Source organism: Medicago sativa, chromosome 5 (genome assembly GCF_051527215.1).
Source record: "Medicago sativa cultivar Bolivia chromosome 5, Bolivia_mono, whole genome shotgun sequence".
NCBI classification, from domain to species: domain Eukaryota; kingdom Viridiplantae; phylum Streptophyta; class Magnoliopsida; order Fabales; family Fabaceae; genus Medicago; species Medicago sativa.
In genome coordinates, this window is record NC_140753.1 from 10,294,420 (window position 1) to 10,307,799 (window position 13,380).

General features: G+C 30.8%; 1 protein-coding gene across 1 annotated transcript; it reads left to right on the forward strand.

Moving 5' to 3' along the window:
* The first annotated feature begins 6,827 nt into the window (after window positions 1-6,827).
* On the forward strand, window positions 6,828-12,998 carry LOC146919893 (protein DA1-related 1-like). Its single transcript, XM_085713287.1, has 12 exons — window positions 6,828-7,086; window positions 7,487-7,622; window positions 7,745-7,835; window positions 8,137-8,401; window positions 9,065-9,185; window positions 9,357-9,440; window positions 10,356-10,475; window positions 10,587-10,799; window positions 10,911-10,973; window positions 11,078-11,196; window positions 11,280-11,338; window positions 11,432-12,998. The coding sequence occupies exons 2-12, from the start codon at window positions 7,512-7,514 to the stop codon at window positions 11,767-11,769; spliced, it is 1,584 nt and encodes a 527-aa protein (XP_085569413.1). The 5' UTR covers window positions 6,828-7,086; window positions 7,487-7,511; the 3' UTR covers window positions 11,770-12,998.
* The last annotated feature ends 382 nt before the right edge of the window (window positions 12,999-13,380 follow it).

Here is a 13,380-nt window from a genome sequence, read left to right on the forward strand (position 1 = left end):
ATAAAAAAAGGTTCATAACTTTCAAACATTAACGAAATAAAAAGATTAGTCCGCTAGTAACATTAACAACAAGAACAACAAATAACAACAACACTTCCCTATGTCCTTGGGCCTTAACCCCAACCACCTGATACATGGAGTAGTCAGCCTATAACCCTCGTGAGCCAACTCCTTGGAACCATATTTATAAACACTCATAGTTTTGATTCCATATGGGTTGCAATCCATAAAGCAAACAACGTCAAGTCCTAGTTCAGTACTTAGTCTTGAGAGGAACACCCGCGTACTGACATCGGGTTGTCCGCATCCCGACACGATGATACATGGGACTTGCTTAAAGAAACTTGACTTACGCAACACTTCAAAAAAGCTTTGTTTTTCTACTACAATAATGAGTAGCGCTTCACTTGAAATAAGTTCACAATATTTAACAAGGTCAGTGGATATATGATAAAATATATTTGGATATATGATAAAATATATTTGAACAATCTATCATGTTATCACCATGTTAAAACTTTAGATTACGAGAGATCCAACATTTTGGATTTTCCGAGATTAACAAACTACTTCTTGAGCATTTGAAAATTAAACATATCCTTCGAATACTAGCATCAGAAATCGTGTCAGTAGGGAACAAACTAGGATTAAGGTAATGAATAGCACGCTTGGTAAGAGGATCATTCTCCTCGTAAGCTCCCACAATATGCTTCAACAGCTCATACATTCTTGCGGACTTAGTCGGGAATGTGCCGTCGGGAGCCAAATAGGAACATTGTTTCACGTGGCGCTCCAATGCAAATCTACCGATTGATTTCACATACACCTTGTGACGATCCAGCGATGAGGACAGCTTATAATAAAAGTTTGTCCCGCTTTCGATTCTTCTTATCATCCCATTAACTTTCCTGAGGACATCTTTCTCCGTAACATCTATCTTTCTTGATCCCGATCTTAGTTTTTGGGGAAAAAGGTTGGTTTAGTTTTTGCAGATTTCAAGATTTCGATAATTTCTTTCGTGCGTTTTGTGTGTTGTGATGTTGGGAGAGGTTTAAGAGATGGAAGTGGTGAGGGGGAGGGGGTGGAGCGGCAGTTTTTCATGTTTTAGGTTTGCGTTAGGTTTCCGGTGAAGTTTGAGATATAGAATCAACAACAACAACACTTCCATAACAAAAACAACACTAATAAATGTGTAAAAAAAACAACACTAAGAATAGTAAGTATAACAATAATTATAACAACAACAATAATAATAGTCACTAGGTATACAACCCATGCGTTGCACGAGTTTGATTTAATGTTTATTTTTTAAAATTTATTAAAAATAATAAATTTGGTGGATCTTTATTGAATTGTTGTTTTTAAAATTTATTAAAAATATTTTTAAACTTATTATTCTCTCGTCAAGTGAATATAGAGTAGATAAAAAATTACTTTTGACATAAATAGTGTGTCATTCATTTCTATTAGAAATCAATAGAAATTAATAAAAACTTCTTCTCCTCTAAAAAAAATAAAATTAAAAATTTCTTTTAATATATTTTCTTGGTTAAGTTTATATCTCCTCTTTTTGTTTACCTTTTTAATACATTTTTGGATTTTAGAAAGAAAAAATTATGAACTATAATTAGATATTATCAAATTTATATTCTAACTTGAGTTAATACAATTATTTTATTTAATGAAAATAGAAGGAAATAACTCAATTTTAATAAATAAATAAATTAAATGACTCGTTTTTCATATGTATCATTTAAACACTTCATGACAATGTAGTTTTTAGATAATAATGATAATAATAATTATTCATCTTTTCTAAAAAAAAAATATTCATCTTAATCCCTTTTACAAATAATCTATTCATTATAATTTAATTTGAATAATTATAGTTTCATTATTTAATTTAACCATACATGAAGGATGCATATTATATTTAGCATTTTGGTGCTAAATACAAAACAGATTTTTTATTAAAATAAATATGTTGAGTTTAAAAAACATATGAAATATGATTTTAACACAATCTCTTTAGTAGTCGATTTTCCTTTAACCACCTACATATATACATTTTTTCCATTCAATCAAGTCAATTGTAGTTAATGGTTTAAATTTATTTTTGTTGAATCCTTTTTATTAAGCAAACTACATCATGATGTATGTTTTAAAATTAAAAGTTTGAAAAAAATTATTTTGTTAAGAATAAATTTATAATGAAAAATGACCTGAAAAAAATTAGTTATTTTTAATGATAGATTTTGTTAAAAGCATGTTTGCACAAATGTATTTTATTTTTACACATTTGTGTTAAAAATGATAGAAAAGAGTATAATACAAAAGAGTGGATGAAAAGAAATAATAAATTAAAGCAATAACCAATTTTTACGATGTTCCTCATCTAAGTTCATAGTGCTAACTACTTGAATTTATAATTTATCAAAAAAATAATTAAAGATTGCAAAATTTAAGTGATTATTATGAAAAAGTTCAGATATTTGATAGATTGTAAATACATAAATGTAATAGAGATCATAATTTATAATCATTTTGTATTTATAACATATATAATATTTATACCATGACATGTATGATTAGGAGAATATTTAATACATGAAGAATTAAGAAGAATGATTTTTGTCATTCATGTAGTTGGTTGGTTGTTTCTATTGCTGGTTGATATACATGACATCAAAAGTCATATTCAATACATGATAATGAAGAAAAATCAATTGTATATGATTTATCTAATATTCATTTTTTAATTTAAACATAATTATATATAACTTTTGTTTTCATCATTTCTTTAATAGAGTTTGTAATAGCTAGATTTCAAAATTAAAAGAAAATTTTCAATTTTAGATTAAGTTTAAAGTTAAAATTTGATAAACAGAATTCAAGTTAGATATCTAATTCGAACAATATTTGATATGTTTTACTTACTTGCCATTGAATTCAATTAGATTACTCGTCTTTTTTCCTTGAAATTCTGAGGGATAAGATCAAATCTTAAATTTCTATTAAAAACAAACTAATATTGATCGTATGAAACAATTTAAAGTTAAAGTATTCGAACGATTGTTCTTATACGAAAAATTGGTAGACACTTGTCTTCACCTTTATAAACTAAAATACAGTTTTTATTTGAGATACAATATTCCATATTCAATTGAAAATATATGAATAAAAATGAATTGAATTTTTACTTCATGTTCTATATTATTAATATTTACATAAAAACTCTAAATTTAGACTATTTAAATATATTTTAGTTTTCATTTTTTAAATATATTATACTTAATTCATAAATAGAAGTCTCATTTATCCTCTTCTCCAAATTCACAATTAAATATTATCATATCCAAATCAAGTAAAAAAAAGAAATAAGAAAATTAGAAAACTAAACTAACAAACACTATATCAATAAAAAAAAGTAGGGCTAGAATATTTGGTCAATCTAAGAGTTATAATATGAAAAAAGAAACTTACTAAACAATTGTAACTAATTAACCAATTTATTCATTAAAAAATTTCATTAATACAATGAGTGAGTAAATAATCATAGTTGGGGAATATAAAAAAATAGTAGTTTAAAGGTTGGTGCGACGAAGTCATTATAAAAACATAATAAAGACATTAGTAATTAATAAAAATGTAACTAATGAATAAATATTAAGGTTAAAGACATTAGTTTCCTAATAAAAATGAATAAAGGTTAAATACATTAGTTTATTAATAAAAATAGTAGTTTAAAACCAACTTGATTTGGTCTGGTGGTATTTACTTGGGATCTGGGAGTGTGCTCATCCACAAGATTTTCGGTTCGATTCTCCCCTGTGTCAATTTGGGTGGGATAATTTAGCTTCTTCATAAAAAAAAATAGTAGTTCAAAGGTTAATAATGTGATAAAAATGAATGTATTGGAGTTTATGATTCATAATAAACACAAAGAATGTGTGAAGCTTTTTTAGATGTGCCACATCATCACAATTCTAGCATATGGATAGCTCAAGCTTAGTTTACAAAGATATATAGATAGATAGATAGATAGATAGATAGATTAGTTTCTTTCTCTCCCCACCCCTTTTATCTAAAACTTTAACTAACATACTTCAATTATATTATAATCTAGGATTCGTAAGCTTTATGATTTAAAAAAATATGACAAACTAAATCGAATACATGTATACTATATATAAAGACAATATAAGATTTTGGGCTGATTTTTTCATTATCTCAATTATACACTAAAACAAATTTTTCTATAATAATGATTGTTGTTGGTGTCGTTAAAAGGATAAGAATTTATATTATATTTTTTTGTTATATTCTTGGTGTCTTTGAAATAAATAATCATACTTACTATAAAAACTTATTATGTCCAGCTAACAAAAACCCTATTAACCTGACCTAATTAACTTGACTAATTTTTCTCTCTTGATTGATGAAACACGTGTAGAATGCTAAAACAAACAAGAAAGGGATACCAATTTGTTTTTTTATAATAACAATAACAACAACAACAAGAATAACAATAATGTATACTATATATAAAGAAAATAATTTCTTTCAGCTTTTTTTGACTAAATTTTTATCTTTTAAAAAAATGCTATCAATTTTCAATACAAATAACACATGTAACAAATAGATAAGAATAAATTCAAATATTAAAAAAATATAACAAACACGGTATGAATATATTTATATGGTTTTTTTCCTTTATTATTTGAAAAGTGTAACAAACTAGATGAGTATATTTATACTTACTTTTTCATTATCCAAATTATACCTTTAAACAACATTTTATATAATAAAGATTGTTGTTGGTGTCGTTAAAAAAAAGAATTTAAATTATATTTTTTTGTTATATTGTTGGTGTCATTAAAATAGATAATTATTGTTAGTTTGATTTGTTATAACTTGAAAGCAGCAAACATTTATATTTTTAGTTTGAATCAAAATAAAAATTTTATAAAAAAACAGCGTTCATAACTTTCAAACATTAACGCAATAAAAAGATCGGAAAGAGATGCATGATAGTATCCGTCTTTTCGCTAGTAGTAATAGTAACAACAATAACAATAAGAATAACAATAACAACAACACCAAGAATATAATAGTAACAACAACAACAATAATTATAACAACAACAACAATAATAGTGATAGCACCCACACACAACATTTTTCAAGGTGTTTTCCAAAACTTGAAAGATGTAAGAGATGTGAAGCGGATCAAAGATCAATTCAAAAACCATAAGAATAGTGTCCCAAAGCAAATTAAATTTTTTTATTCTTTCTGAATTCCAATGGTCACTATCGAAAGCCTTTCCCTTCATTCATGGTGGTATTTTTCCTCCATAAAGCAAATATGTTATGAGATAAGATATTGGGAATGAGAATAGTTGTAAGGTATTGGAAGAACGTTCCAAAATTAATAATTGAGTTGGTACATAAACTGAAGAAACAATGGATGGAGGTTATAGGAAAGGGTTAGTAAGAAGAGTGTGCGTTTCCTTTCTTTTATTGAATTACATAATTTTATGAGCTTTTAATGTTTGTAAGAAAAGTTGGGCACACATTCAAACCCATACATCAGTAGAAACAAAAACATTAATCGAAAATAAATAATAATGATTAGATTGAATAAGAAAGGTGAGAAGTTAAGATAATGTGAGAAACAAAACTTATAATCACTTGTGTTTAGTTTGCAATGTTTAAGCATTTTTAAAGGTGCCATATAGGCACAATCTTAGTATTAGAATGAATCAAGTTTAGAATTCAAAGGTATATAGATAGATAGATACTTTGTCAAAAAAAAAAAAGATAGATAGATACTACTTTGCATTTTCTCAATATAGTTCCAAATTTGTTTGCGTTGAATTGATCTTCATTGATAGCTTTTACATTGGATTACCATTAGTTATACGATAATGCGCTTGATACCTATTTCTTGCATCGAAATCAAGGCTTGCAATGTTACCAATGCTTCAATCACTTGTGAAGAAAGTATACAAGGAAAAACATTGTCTTGGCTCACAAAATCTCCTTCATCATTTTAATACACATATCAAACATGTAACCACCTTGTTGTATAAAAGTTGCAACATCTACATTGCATTTGAGCTCACCTAAACGAGGCTTCACCCCATTGTTGCTTCTCTGATGTGTGCTTGCTGTTACTTTGCCATTGCAGTCTTGTGATTTTTCATTGTATGTAACGATTCTCAGTAAATCAATAGGACCTTTTATCCTAGAAACCAGATGGTTAACACTTAACACAAACAAAAAAGAGTAAAGACCAAAATTATAAACTTTGGTATAATAACTTTTTTCTTTACAGTTGAACCTCAATTGAACTTTTTAATCTACAAATTTATCTACTCCTTAACTGAATTCTTACCAAAATAAATTGACAAACAACCGTTTTAATATCCGAATTTGTGAAAAGTTATCACCATGGTCATTAAATATATAAAAATTGCAAACACATTCTTAGTGTCTCTTTTGTTACACGTCAAGGACCAAAATAATGATTTGTCCAAATTAAAATTTCCACCACTTATAATTCAAATTAAAAATATAATTATTCAACTTAATTTTTATCATCATAAAAAACTTTCTTGCAATTATAATTATAACTAGCAAAGATATGTTATGATCAACCAATATTGTTAAGTCAGACACTTTTCCTGGATTTAAACTCACAACCTCGAAGTTTAAATCATATTTGATTCAAAATTTGTACCAAATACTTCTATATTGACTCATTTTTATTTATCTTTTAAGCAAAATGCAGATCCTATATATATTTTTTTATCCAATAGCCAAACCAAGTAAGTACAATTTTCCTTCTTTCTATTTCGGGTCGTACTGCACTATATCAATCACTGTACTCTGATTGATTCCTCTATGACTTCATCTTGACGATGCAAAAGATTCCATTTTTCTATACAAATTAATCAAATTCATTCATATTTCATTGGGTTCCACTAGAACTAGATTCCATTTTCTCACCACATTCTATATTTTTTTCTTCTTAAAAAAATCCTACTGGGTGTTCCTGAATTGAAGAAATTCTTCGAACTAACAGGTTTGTTTCACTGCAAATTCATATAAAAAACATTCTTTTTTGTTTGGGTATTTTTATCACATTTCAAAATATTATTTTTTTCTTTCTAAAGTTTCTTGAAAGCATAGCGGTGAAGTTGAATTATATTATAGTTGTTGATTCTGGTAGAAAACTTGTAGAGACGGTAGCACTTACTCTCCTTATCGAAAACGTGTCTGGTATCCGACATGTGTTGGTATCTATGTCAGAGTTTAATATCAGTGTTGATATGTTAGTGTCCATGTTGTGTCCGGTGTTTACATCTGTATTTTGAAGTTTGTACTCAATGCATAGTCTATAGTTTATTAGATTAGTTTGAGATTTTATTTCTATATGAATTGTGAAATGTGTTTTGTGACCTGCTTGTGTGGCATATTTTCAGGAAAAAGGGAATAATTTTGTGTAATATGGGTTGGTTTACAAAGTTTCTCAATGGCTCTAATCATAGAATTTCAGGAGGGCAATACAATGGCAAACATGGTGATGATAGAATTTGGGATAATCATCATAGTTCAGTGGTAATCTAAATTCTCCTTCATTAGTAAGAAATTGAAATCATTGATTCATTGTCTTAAAGTTACAATTTTTCTGAGACTTAAGGAGATAGTTTGAATATGTAATTGTGGTGAACTGAGTGCAGGATGATTTGCCGGATGTCGAAAAAGAAGACATTGATCGTGCAATTGCACTCTCTCTATCAGAGGAGGATCTGAAAGGGAAGAAAGTTGTTGGTAAGATTTACACTTTTGTACATTTGTAGTTAAAAATTTCTGCTCGTTAATTTTGCTCAAATTTGTTTATAATGTTAATGTGTATAAGAAATATGGGGATATTTTGGTTCTAGTGTTTCATTTCAGTTAAGTTCCAACTCAAAGTGGGTAACATATGTTTCTAATGGTTAGAGATCATTGAGGAAATTCTAATGTTTCGCTTTGTATTAATGTTTTTCAAACTGATGCTATCAACCGATCATCTATCCCATACCAAAGTATAAGTAAAAGGCCTCATGTTCTTTATCTCATAATGTCTCAGAGGAGGATTCGCAGTCTGAAGAAGACGAACAACTTTGTAAAATTGACGAGGAAGATGAGAATGTTGGTAAAATTCGACAAGATGAAGATGACCTTCTAGCTAAAATTCAGCAGGCTGAAAATGAACGCCGTGCCAAAGATCAACTTGAGGAAGACGAGCAACTTGCAAGGGCAATTCAATTAAGTTTGAGCACTGGTTCTCCTCCTCGACATGGCAAAGATTCTCTATCTCTACCTTCTCCCCACCTCTTTCCACCAGGATTCAGGTAATTATATATATGATCACGTCCTTATCTGATTAGCAAATCCAAATACTTTTTTATGAAAATCGCTGAAGCTCGCTAGTTGCACCTAATAAAGTGGACGATAAGGCAATGATTTTGCCAAAAAATATTGCCAAACAGAATATGTTATGAAACCTCAGTTATTAAGTATTTCTGAATTATGGTCAGCTAGCCTCAGAGATTTAGTACATATGCGGACTAAAGATTGCTGATTTCCCCCCTTGTTTTCCTTTACACTTTTTTGTCCTCTTTCTCATGGACGACATTTTGAATCATTTTATATAATCGGGAAATTTGCTACTTTTTTATCAACAGATAATCCATGATATGAAACATGATAAACAGTATTGCCATTGTGAAAGGGGTTTTGTGTGTTACCTTAGTTAATAAAATCTAAGTAGAGATGCAAAAGAGCGTTTAAACGAGTGCCATATAGATATAATCTTCATAAGTTTTCCGTTATATCTCACGATTTTTTTTTATACTAACATATGGTAGTCATTCTTATTTTATTTTTCATCGCCTAAAAATTGAATTATTTACTTTGTCACGAAACATGGATCCTATTTTCATATGTTCATGGATACTTTTTTCCATATTTAAACAAATGAACAACATACCTGGTTTTGGAAAATTTCTCTGCAGAATCTGTGCTGGATGCAATGCTGAGATTGGCCATGGAAGATTTTTAAGTTGCATGGGAGGGGTCTGGCATCCACAATGCTTCCAATGCCATGCTTGCCATCTGCCAATCACTGATTATGAGGTTAGAGTTTCTTTTTCTGTGATGCTTGCTTGACACAACTGAGTTTAATCAAAACAAGTTGAAACTTTACTCAGCAATTCATTAGTTAGGGTTTTCAAATTATGTATCTTTTTTCTTTGTCTATCTCAATACGATTATGAATAATACGGATATCCATTTGTTCCTTTACAGTTTTCCATGTCTAGCAACCGTCCTTACCATAAATCCTGCTACAGGGAGAAGCATCACCCAAGATGTGATGTTTGCAAGAATTTTGTAAGTATCTCAGCAGAAATCTTTCACTTGCAGTTGTCTATTAGAGTTTTTCAATTTACTATCAAAGTAGTCTCTTATCATGGACATGCTTTTGAAATTTCGCTGCAATGTACATATGCTCTGGCTAGTAATGATATTGAGCTGTGTAAAAGAGTCCCACATTGGATAACAAATGGCCTGAACATGTGTTTAGAGTGGGGGCAATCCTCACCTCACAAGCCGGTTTTGTGGGGTTGTGTTAGGCCCAACCTCAATGTTTAAGAAGCTGTTCTCACTTCTCAAAAATGTGAGGTTAAGAACAATACTCGAGTATGTTCTGCTGGGATAGTAATGACTGCTTCATATATTCTGGTAACCGGCCTGGATCCCTTCATGAGTTGGATATAGTTGTTCATTTCAATAACTGGTCTGGTACTGTGGAACAGATCATGGATCAACTATTCACAGTTCAAATCATTGTACTTTTTAATTGTTTAAACCTATTTGAAATCTAATAATTGTCCTGTAAAGAGAAACTAACATGATTTTTATTTGCTAGCCTGATTAACCTCAAATTTCAGTCATAGTTATCTGTATCATATGCTTGAAATATGAGGTCATTTTCAATCATCCTATAACTTATTAAGTAAATATTTGAATTGTTGATTGAATAGTTTTTTTTTTATAGCGATGCTTGATAAATGTATGTGCCTTCCTTCCAAAATTCAATGCCTTCAACCACAGGGAGTATGAATGCAACAGATATACATCAGAAGCGTATAACTATAAGTTAAAACATTAATAGCAACTGGGGTAAAAAATATGATGCTCACTTTTCCTCTTACCAAAACAATGACATGTCTATCATTTTAAAAGAAAGATTTGCAAGCAACAAGTGTTGTGTGGTGAGCAAATTTTTTTATTCTTCCATTACAGATCCCGGCTAATTCAGCTGGCCTCATTGAGTATAGAGCTCATCCTTTCTGGATACAAAAATACTGCCCTACGCATGAGCTCGACAGCACTCCTCGTTGTTGTAGCTGCGAAAGAATGGAGGTCAGTTATATCAGCTCCCAAAACATTCCATCCCGTTGTTACTAATTAGGAAACAATTTTTGTCTTTTCCTAGTATCTATTCTAATTTATGGAACTTTCTAATCTGTGCAGCCAAAGGATTCAAAATATCTTTTTCTTGATGATGGTCGAAAGCTATGTCTCGAGTGTCTAGACTCAGCAATTATGGACAGTCATGAATGCCAACCTCTCTACCATGAAATACTAGAATTTTATGAAGGTTTAAATATGAAAGTGGAGCAGCAAGTTCCTATGCTTTTGGTGGAAAGACAAGCACTAAATGAGGCCATTGAGGGAGAAAAGAATGTGTGTTAATGTGTTAAAACTTTCATCAGAGTATTGTTACATTCTTCCCTCCTTCTGTCTTTCTGTTATCCTAACTTAAGAGTTGTTACTTTGCTTCACTATTGAATGTAGGGTCATCACCATTTACCTGAAACTAGAGGACTCTGCTTGTCAGAAGAACAAACCGTCACCACCGTAGGAATTCCTTGCTTCCAAATTCGACTCTTTTCAAACTTTTAATTCTGATATAAAAGATTTGTGAATTATATAACGGTTTTATATATTTAATGTAATACCAGATTTTAAGAAAACCAAGTATAGGGGCAGGACACCGAGTCACAGACATGATAACCAAGCCTTATAGACTGACCCGTCGATGCGAAGTGACAGCCATTCTTGTTTTGTATGGCCTTCCTAGGTAACCATATAACATCTGCTTTCACAATCTAGCGCTTGGAAATGACTTTCACTGTATATAATTCAAGGATTTTATGTTTATAGATTGTTGACAGGATCAATCCTAGCTCATGAGATAATGCATGCATGGCTCAGGCTTAAAGGTGTTTCATCCGTTCCCTGATAACATCATGCAAGAAATTTATATTTTGTTTTATGATGCTAAGTTAGACAAAATATATGTTTTTTTTTTATAGGTTATCCCAACTTGAGGCCAGAAATTGAAGAAGGAATCTGTCAAGTGTTGGCTCATATGTGGTTAGAATCAGAGCTCTATTCTGGATCTGGGAATAATGATGCACCGCCTTCGTCTTCGTCTTCATCATCATCAATGCCGCCGTGTTCTGCATCATCGAAGAAGGGTAAACGATCTGATTTTGAGAAGAAACTTGGCGAGTTTTTCAAAAACCAGATTGAGTCAGATACCTCACCAGCCTATGGAGATGGATTCAGATCGGGTTACCAGGCGGTACTTAAGTATGGGCTCAAAAGTACCCTTGATCATATCCATTTGACCGGAACTTTTCCATGTTGAAAGTTTGAAAGCTAGCATAACTTTTTCGCTCATATGAACCAATGCCTCATCTTGGTATGGATTGTTACCCATCTAGCCCCTTCATCCTCTCAAATCAAATATCAGTTGTCAGATTAATCTGATGGTTGATAGTGTTGCTCTCTCGTGATTCGATTAATTCAACGACTGAGTTTTTGTTGGATAGGCAATGATATTCAGCTGCCATCATACAAATAATTGACAAATATTGAGTGCCTAAAGCACTTTTTAAGAATTCCAAAACAGGAAATTTATCTTTAGACTCATCTTCTCCTTTTGTTCTAGAGTATGTTCATGACCCACCCTTTGTTCAACAAAACTTAAACTCGGATATACCTAGCTCTTCTAATCAAGTCATTCCTCAACCCATAACTACAAAATGTCTCACCCCCTCCTACCCTTTTACTAGATTATGTTATATTAAAAGAGGTGTGTGAGAACATCTTTGAGGATCTGAACAAGCTAGTGAAGGCTAGAAATAATTTTGTTCATCTTGAGAATTATGAAGAAAAATGGACTGCTCTTAGAGAAATAGTAGATACAGTCATGTGTGAACTTCAGAAGCTATCTTTAGAAGCTCATAATCAGTCTATCAACACTCTTAACAACTGGTTCAAGAATGTTATCTCCAACATGAAAGAAGTGGAAGTTAATAGAGATCAAGAGAAGCACAAGCTATACATAAGCTATACATATCAGACTCTCCTTTCTATCTGGATGCTTCATCAATCATCACTGCAAGTGTTCATGAATATTTAAACTTGAATTGGTTAACAAAGTTGCAAGTTCACACTGATGATCCAATTCTTGAGAAGCTGATATGTGATTCTGAACAAGAACAGAAGATTCATAAGCTAGAGAAAGAACTCTTTGAGCAGAAGCTGATGTATGAGAATCTCAAGGGGAATATGGCTATTCAGAGAGAAGAATTCTTAGTCAGAGAAGAAGCTCAAGCCAGAGGTTATGATGAGCTAAAGGAAGCAATGAAGAAGCAATCTACTATGATGGGAGAAATGATGGAAATGATGAAGAAACAAGCCAACCCTTAGAATGCACACATTTAATCTTGTTTTGAATTCACTTCTGATGTTTCTTATGTTTTGCTTCCGAACAATGCTTCTTTCCTTTACTGCTCTGATCTATTGTTATTGCTTCTGACAATCTTTGGAATATTTCTTATGTACTTTTAGAATTATCTCTTGTTTTTCTTACTTCCCTGTTTTGATTTTTATTTTTTTATACTTTTTGTTGATGACAAAAGGGGGAGTAGATATAGCATTAAGGCTCTGAGCCCCACTAATTTTAATTTTAACAATTGAATTAGGAGAACTTGCTTCTCATCTCTTAGTCTTTAATTTCTTATGAGATTATTTCTGAGTGACGTTTTTAAATGAATTTAATTAACATGGATAGAACTCAGAGGGAACTTACAAAACTCACCTTAAGAACTATTAGACTCAGGGGGAGCTTACAAACCTCAGACCCTATAAGTTAACTTGTTAATTAGATTAACAACAATTGAACATTTTAATACGAGTGTTTGTCATCATCAAAAAGGGGGAGATTGTTGGAACAAAATGTGTTTAACATTAC

Coding starts and splice junctions, on each gene's coding strand:
- LOC146919893 (XM_085713287.1), top strand. CDS start 7,512: ATGGGTTGGTTTACAAAGTTTCTCAATGGCTCTAATCATAGAATTTCA. Junction 9,441..10,355: donor GTGATGTTTGCAAGAATTTT/GTAAGTATCTCA, acceptor CTTCCATTACAG/ATCCCGGCTAATTCAGCTGG. Junction 10,476..10,586: donor GTAGCTGCGAAAGAATGGAG/GTCAGTTATATC, acceptor TAATCTGTGCAG/CCAAAGGATTCAAAATATCT.